General features: G+C 36.9%; 1 protein-coding gene across 1 annotated transcript in view; it reads right to left on the reverse strand.

Annotated features, from left to right (window-relative positions):
• Positions 1-1,373: 1,373 nt before the first annotated feature.
• SH3RF1 (SH3 domain containing ring finger 1) overlaps positions 1,374-8,821 on the reverse strand; it is a 73,059-nt gene continuing 65,611 nt past the window's right edge. The window contains exons 10-11 of the mRNA XM_026048669.1: positions 7,628-7,962; positions 1,374-3,479 (exon numbers count right to left, since the gene is read on the reverse strand). Of these exons, the coding sequence (XP_025904454.1) occupies positions 3,311-3,479; positions 7,628-7,962 (504 nt within the window). The 3' untranslated portion in view covers positions 1,374-3,310. The remainder of the gene's footprint in view (positions 3,480-7,627; positions 7,963-8,821) is intronic.

An 8,821-nucleotide genomic window follows, 5' to 3' on the forward strand; every position in this document is an offset into this window, starting at 1 on the left:
ATGTCAGACCACATTTCTGAAAAAGATAAACAAAGTTGATTTTCTGTCTTCTCTATTCCTACAATTCCTCCCCTCTCCCCCATAATAAAGGTTAAGACACCTCTTTTTTACAGCCTAGGTGGTGTGTCGTTCACTGCTAACAGGATCTAGACCCGGGTGAGTCTTATATTAGAAGGAAACTATCACAGTAGCTGTCACATCYAGAGAGTCTAAATGTTTTGTGTGCACTTTTCAATTCCTTTTCTAATGAACCCACATATAGTGGATAGCAAAGCACATGCAAGTCAATATCTCCTAGTTAGGCTCTGCTTTCAAGGCAAAGGAATCTCTTACCACCCAACATTTCTGCCATCAGTTTAAGCTAGGGTAGATAATTTACTCCCAGTATCGAGGACTCTCTCTCAATATGCACACAGCAGATCCACTACATTAAATGCCTCTCTCTCTAGGAAAGCACTTTGTAACTCACACGTGCCTTATTACAAGCTAGTAAGCACTGAACAAATTGAAATGGAAGTTACCTTCTTGCTTTGAAGTTAGTTGCAGCAATACAGAAATGGAAAATACCAGCCAAATCCAACAGCTGTCTCTACAATTCTTGCATTGTACTCCATTATTTTGAACTTCCAGCATTATGAAATCCGAACATTTTCTGTTAGCACAGATGTCCTTCTATAAATGCTGAAATTATGTTCTGGTAATTTTACTGTTAAATCTTCTGCAATTAACTGATGTTTAACATTTGCATACACATTTTTACTTCAGCCATTTGCTAAGAAAATATTTATTAGGATTGAAAGTTTAACATAGTAAATCAAACACATAACATCCATTGGACTTCAAACAGATATAAAATATCTTACAAAACTTTTTTTTTTTTTTAAATGGAATTACACAGAGCAAATGCACAGGGTTTGTCTGTTTCTACACTGAATTAATCCCAAGCCAAATAAAAAAGAAAAAGGAAAAACCCAAGAAAGGCATGATAAACTGCATTTGTCATTGTTTCACTGCTAGGTAATAAGCCCTTTTTACAAATATTTATAGAATGTTAAAAAAAATCATTTAATGTACTCCATCTAACAAAACTATTGGATTAACAGCTGATTTTAACTGACTTTACATCATGAAATTCTATTAATAGAGGTACCTTAGTCACTTAGTTTAAAATATGGAGAATAGAGATAGAAAAAAATTAACTTTTTTAGTAGTCTTTAATATAAAATGCACTAAATCTTCCAAAATAAGAATATTATGACACACTAGTGCCAATTTATGCCAACAAAAGCTGATACCAGCTTCTTTCTAACTAAAATTCATTTCACAAAACTTTTATATATTACATGAATATTCAAGTAAACTATTTAAAAATATTTAAAAACACAAAAGGCGAATTATACAGTGTTTCAGAGAGACAACTAATTTGGGAATGCTGTCATTTCCAACTATATAAATTTATAGATATATATTTTTATTTATTTTTAAGACCATCATGATACTACCTGATATTGCAAGAAATCCTTGTCATTAATATTTGATATTTTTCAATGTATAACTTCAAAAAAAAAACCAAAAAGAAAGAAAGACAAGATAAGGATTTGATACATCACTGCGTACTTGTTCATCACTACTTCCGTGTATTGCGCGAYACGGAATCGCGCTACTGGCTTCCCTTTGTAAAGTGCTGAGCAGCAGCCAAATTCCGGCAGTTTTGGCTGGAGATGATGGTGCTCAGTGTCTTGCAAGAATCAGAGCTAGATTCTGCTATAATCAAACAATAATATARAAAAACAAGCTTGGCTGAGCAGTGCGTTTGCCAGTGTCAAATTTCTAATAAAACCCTGAATGACTAAAGATCAGTTTTCTTGAAAGTCTCATTCTTTACTATCTACCAGCTGTAAGGACAGTATGATATTTTAATAAGGATTCAAACACTGGCCACCATATCTCTGGCTGAAGGTGAGGTGCTCACTAGTTTTGGTCAAGTGGCTTTTGGGAAACTTTCAGAGCGAAATAACCCCGCAACAGGAAATGTGAATGAAAAATGTAGATCATGCACAGTTATATTACTGTAAGAGTTGAGCAAGACATGCAAGACAAAGAAAAAGTCAGAACATACCAAAGTAGCAATGGTTAATAAGTTAGTAAAGTTTTCACAGTGTTTCATACAGCCTTTTACTTTAACACAAGTGCATCACTTACCACCACTATTGCTCAGATATTTTAAACATCTCTTGGCCATGCAGATCAGTTTGAGAAGAAAACAGCAAATTACACTTCTTAGGCATTTTTAGACATTAAGTACAGCTTAGAATTTATTTTTATATTCAGTCTCATCAAAAAGGTGTTGTGAAGTTATCACCATTCTAAGTGTAGGGCTTCATTGCTTCCAAATTTGTTGGATCCTGAGAGGTAAATGCCCAAAGAATCGGCTATATAGGCAAAGCTAAGCTTTGCTCAGACAGCCAAATTCTTACATAAACAAAAGGAATAGGGAATTTCTTATTAGCACTCYTAACTTTCTGTCTTCCTTAACCTTTAGATGGTCCTAACTATAAGATGGTTGTATTTTATTCAGTTTTTCACTTATATTTTCACCTCCYGGAAACATTACTCTACCTGGGTGATTTATGAAGAATTAGAACTAGACTTGAGAACACCACTGACCATTGACTATTTTTTTCTCTTTTTTTCCTCTATCCTAAGAACAAAATACACATTTTTTTTTTCCCCACATGGCAAATTCCATTTGACGCCACATCACCACCACTCAACATTAACTCATGAAACAGAGACTTACTCCACTGGTCAGACACAGCAGGGGAAGAATGTCTAGAGGGTAAGTAGGAGGCTCTTTATCAGATATAATTGCTTGCTTAAAAGGAGAGAACCCAGCTTCCCCTTAGCTATTCTTTCATAAATTAATTATTTGTTAAAATCATAATCACAAGCATTGTAGCCATTACACAAAATTCAAGTTTTTTTTTTTTTTAAGAAAAAAAACAAGAATAAATTAGTTACAGCCTTGTAAACAATTGTTCATTTATGTAACATTGGAAAAAAAAAGTTCCTCTAGATAATAAATCAAGACAGTACAAGGCACACATCACACTTAAGAATCCAAAGTGATAAAACCAGCAGGTGCTTTTGTCTTTGTTCGCTGGTGTAATTGTGCTATAGACAATGTAGAAATACATATAATTTCGTTCATACAGTCATTTGAAAGTATTTCATGACTGTGCTTTTTCTGGTAGAATACCTGTGCTATTTTACAGTACAGTATGAATTGAAGCTCTTGGAATGAAACTTCTCAAATGTTTTCTACAAAGCTGCCGGGGAAAAGGCCAGTTTTTCCATTTCGTTGCAGCGTGCCTTTGAACCAGCCATCCTCACGTTTTTTGTGTACGAACACAATGTCACCTTCCTTAAGTTCAAGTTCTGCTTCACTCTGTGGAGGATAGGATACCACGACCCTGTATCTGCATTAAGAAAAACAACAAAAAAGGACAAAGTTCTTAATTGTTTTTTTCTAAAAATGCTTGTAAAAAGAAATAATAATCTCGTGCATGTTAAAATCTAGGAGAAAAAATATCTGTCTAGAGCTGTTTGCTGAGTTTATATCAACTGAAATTAAATACATCTCAAACAGAATAAAAAAATTAAGTCACATATATGTATTTTATATCATAGCTTTCAAATACATCTTTGAAAAAAAACCACATGTACTAAGAGGTTAAACAAGAGGAGAAAACTGTAAATATATTTTTGGATATAAACTTGCAGGCTCTTCCAAGCAGCATGACACAGCAGTAATCAAAGCATTCTTGAGAGTAACTGGACATAACTTTATGACTCTATATGCAATATGATGTTATGCCAGGGAGGGCCCCTGACGTAGTGCATAGAACAAAAACAGTTCCTAATAAAATTTGTTCACTTGCTTTGTTCATTTTTTTAAACATTTTTTTTAACATCTTTACAGATTTTAACATCTTTAAGGTGAGAGCTTTCCCAGGATAGAAAAAATGCCATCTTACTCAGCTCAGTTTATGTGCTGCTGTACTTCACACCTTAAAATCACATCTTTTCACTTTTGCATCTAATTTTATATTGCATTTTTACAAATTCTATTTGAGCAAACAGGGTGGATCAGATCCAGACTCAGATTCACACAGCTGTCCACTCGTATCACCCTCTATCAGCTACAGAAATAAACTATATATWTTTTTTTTTATTGCTTATAACATACTGCCAACATTACTCATTTCTTTCAGGGCAAAACAGCTTATGCTTCAGTGCAGAAGTTCATTGCCAGGTCCTTGAAAAAATTAATCACATTTTCTAAGCATGACTTACGTTTTGAAAAAAACATGTTTATTCCTACACATTCTGATCTTTTAAAGGACACGCTTGTTTCTCTCTTTAGTCAGTTTATGTAAATATTTTGATATTTGCAGGTCCTTTCTTGGTCACCTCAGCTATAAATATCCCTTTCATGCATTTATTATRCAGAATGCATTTCCTCCTTTACATTTGACTATCTTAAGGTACCTTTAATTAATTTTAAAGGAATCCTAGCTCTTTGTAGTTAGTCAGTGATAAAATATTTACATTATAAAGATATTCAAGCTTCCCAAAAGTATGCAATGCATCTCACACGAGTTCCTTCCCAGATTCCTAATGGGTCTGCTGCATCCCATAGTTCTCTTGTACTCTGCATTGGTGAAAAGATTTCTTTTAGTCTATCTTAACATTTCTCCATTCTGCTTTTCATTTTTAACACTTGCATTTCTGATAGTTTTCAAGGAGATCAGAAGAGTACATCCTCTTTTTTCTCCTTGCTTTCATTGCTTCTATTTCACTAGACAAAGATAGTGATTTTCTTCTCAGCTACGTGCAGCTGATTTTTAGACAACTTTATTTGTGTTTCTCCTGCATTGTTCTATGAACCACTTGTTTAACCACCAAATGGAAAAAAGTATCACACTCTCACATGTGAATGATAGACATGAAGAGCTGGAATTACGGTTATTGCATAATTTAAATTCATATTCATTATTCAACTTTTTCATTCAGAGGTTTTCTTTTAAACTCTTCTTTTTAACCATTCCTTGTCCGCTCACCTGCATCCTGCTGCTCTGCAGCTCTCCCATCTGCCGAGTAGGTGCCTTGACTCCTACAGAAAATCAGCCCCCCTCTAGGTTAGGCTCATGCTCGATGGCATTCAGTGCTGCCAGACCTGGCAAACAACTGCAACCTCCCCTGAAACCACTGGCCTGCTCACTGATGTCAYGCTGGTCATTCTGCGGTGCATGAAGTGACGTGGACGACTTTAATCACAGAACAAGATTACTGCTGTCCTTCACTCTAACTGGATGAAAGACTCTGCTTGTGTTATAATTTAGGATATGCAGTGATGTGTATTTAAGGTCAAYGTCAGGTCTTTATCACCACAGTGGAGCGCTGGGAAGCTTATTATTACCGTGCTGTATATTTAGTGGAAAACATAAAGGTTTTTAACCAAGGCTTCCCTTTATAAAGTGGGAAAAAAAGGAGGGGTATAAAAAAAAAAACAGAAAAAAAAAATAAAAGACTTAGGAAATTTGGGAAAGACTACTTGAAACTGTCTTCTACCTCTTGTTGCCTAAAACAACAAAAGCTCTCAGATGATCAAATTACTTTGTATTCATAGCATAACATGGCTCCTCTRGGAGCTGCAGGGAATTGAGGCTGTCTGTCCTTTTAATGAAAAGACAGTGATCCTTAGCCCTGTCAGCATGGTGTCAATGTGAGAGAACACAGCGCAGAGACGAGGCTCGGGTCTCGGCGGGGGAATGGGGAGAACGACCCAGCACCTAACACCAAGGCTCAGGGGAGCGAACGCACGGCAGGAGCCGTCAGGAATTCCTCAGTTCTGCTCCCAGCTGCCTTGCCTGAAACGGCTCTGTTTAACTCCTCTGTTCCTCCCATAAAAGAAAAATACAAAGGACTGTGGAGCAGTGTGAGTAACCCTCACGATTCATTAGGGAAGACTGAATATAGGAATGGTTTAGGAATGGTAACTTAATGGTTTGCTGCACTGARCATCTGCAATGCGGAGGGAGTGTCATCTTCTTCCCTTCCTTTAGAGGAATGGCTATGGGAATCCAAGTGCTTACTCACAAATTCATAGCACAAAGAGCTAGTGTGCTACCAAATGTGCCAAGTCCTCTTATTCTCCATGATTAGAAGCTAGCTCTATATTCTGTAGAACGTATAGGAAATATGCTTGCTATTCTACTGAAGGGAAAAAAACAGTGGAATTAAAGCAAGAATCTGTAATTTCACCTTAGAGAAACACAGGATTTGTGGAAAACTCAGTATCAAAAAAAAAAAGATCTTTACAGCACATTTTCAAGTGCTTCTCAGTATTGTGTCAGGCACTTTGCTCCCACATTTCTTACAGAACTTCCACAGAACATTATTCCTAAATCCTCCAGTAACCCCTGAAAATTGAACCACGCTAATAATCAAAGCTCCAAAGCCACAGTCTCTGTAGAAAGAATACTGATTCTTTTTTCAAACAGACTGTAGCCTGTGATTGAAACTATGATATGAAGGAACAGAAAAATCTCAGCTGGAGATTTTTGTTTTACCTTTTTGTTGAGTTTATCTTCAGGAATATTCTCCTCCACACTCCCCGCTTTTCACTGCACATACTACCGCATCATCAGTATGGCTCTTATCCAAATTAAGGACAAAGTGGAAAAGAAAACCTGCATACTGTCTGGCTCTTGCTGTGTGGATGCAGCTGAAGGTCAATGGTATTCTAATATTATGACATACCCATATATGATGAACTAACATTTATTAAAATGATTAAAGCCTAAGATAGTTAGCATGAATCTGCTCATTTCCACAACTGTTACACTGCAACTGCACTATTGTTTTGTGTGCCACAAACTCCTCTATCTACCGGAAAAGAAATCCTATGAGATTCTTCAGATTGCYTGCCTACTACAAGAGGACTCAGAAAATTGCCACTTTCTCCTCAGTTCATGCAACCTACCAAGGACCTCAAAACTTGCGAACAGCATGGGGACAAGGAAAAGTGACAGAACTTTAAAGCAACTCTCTGGTTTCTTTAAAGACAGCAAAGGGCTTTTTGGGTTCACTTTCCAGAAAGCAGAGCAGATGAACGGGTATGGCATTCAGGTAGTGAAATTATGTTTGCAACAGCTGAAGAAATCACATGTAAAGCCTACTTACAGATAAAGATCTTATTCACTGTACACTTATGTCTGCAGTTTTGCACTSATAATAAGCTTAAAGAACTAACAAGATTAACCATATATGCAAAATTATAATGTGCTAATGAATTGCAAAATAGGAGACTTATTTTATATATCTCAGTTATCATATCAGACCTATGATCACAGTATTCCTTCCAAAACCTCAAAGTAACATGAAAAGTAAACAAACACAAACCTTAGTTGATTGATACACACATAAAGCATCATAAAAAATAAAAGTCCCATTTTTTTYCTCTATGATGTCAGTATTTTGAAAGACTTCTAGCAGTCTTCATATACACTGTGCATGTCAGAAATGCATTTTTTATTGTTGTTGTTTGCCTCGGRTGATTTACCTTTCACAGACAACAGGCCTGGATTCATTCAGGACTGGACCCAGGGATGAGCACGGCTGCCGAGGAGGAGGCGCTATCGGAATACTGGAATCCAGGGAACTGGTTTTCCGATGCAGYGTCTCCTGTGCCAGTGCAGAGACTTCACTCTCATTGGGACAGGGCCCAGCTTTGCTGTGCCCTCCTGCTGAAGGAAGCTCCGGCCCCACTGCACCTTGCAGGGCCAGCTCTGCTGCTGCTTGCTCAGACTCCAGGGTTGGTGAAGCTGGAGGGGACAACCGGGGCTTGCGCTTAGTGGACGCCCCCGAAAGCAGTTTCAGCAAACCCTTCTTTTCTTTCTGTGAAACAAAGAGAATGTCTCATTTTAGAAYAAAGGTATTTAGTGAAAAGTTGAACCTTTCCTTCTTTAGATGGCATTTGGATCAGAGAAGACTCAGTGAAAAGACTCAGTGAATTAGGAAAAGAACTCTACAGGTAACTAAAAAGTCTAAGTATTAAATTCCTTAAAAGAAAAACAGTAATTTCTTTGGATCACAAATTTCCTAAGGCCTTTCACTTCATTTCTGAAAGGTAAGTTAAGGTTTATCACAAAGGCCAAAAGCACTGGCCTAAAACACAGTCTAGAAGCAGCAGCAAGGAGTTATATTCCCACAAAGTGAATCCAGGAGGTAAATTGTTAGCTAACATGGAAATTTCTAGGAAAGAATAAAGRCTCTATCAAACCAAACTGGGAGAAAAGTCTGCCCTAGAGGCTGCTTTCTAGATAAGTGTCTTCTATTTATCTTCCCTCTGTAAGGGAAAACCTTCACAATTTAGCAGAAATTTGCCACAAGGGGAATGTATTGTGTTTTGCTGCTCTGCTAGAGGGGAGAATTGTAAGCATTCTTTTTGCTTGTCCAGACAGGGATCCCTGAAGACTATTACTTTTCCTGAAGAGAATTATTTAAGTAGCTTTTGTGTTTCTTGTCTTTTTTTAAGGGGTGTGGCAGTGATCTTCTTACCAACCCTTTGACTAAGTGAGTTTAGTGCTTAAGAGAGGTGCCAGATTATAAGCCCTGAAGACAAAAATAAACTAACCACAGAAACAGAAAAGCATGAGCAATATGAGATTTTTATTATAGCATAGGATGCAGTGGAATTGGTGAACTATGAATGAAAAAAATGCTCTGTCCTTCTCCTAAGTCTCCATTATTTTAA

The sequence above is a fragment of the Nothoprocta perdicaria genome, unplaced genomic scaffold (genome assembly GCF_003342845.1).
Source record: "Nothoprocta perdicaria isolate Ctin4 unplaced genomic scaffold, notPer1 scaffold_56, whole genome shotgun sequence".
NCBI classification, from domain to species: domain Eukaryota; kingdom Metazoa; phylum Chordata; class Aves; order Tinamiformes; family Tinamidae; genus Nothoprocta; species Nothoprocta perdicaria.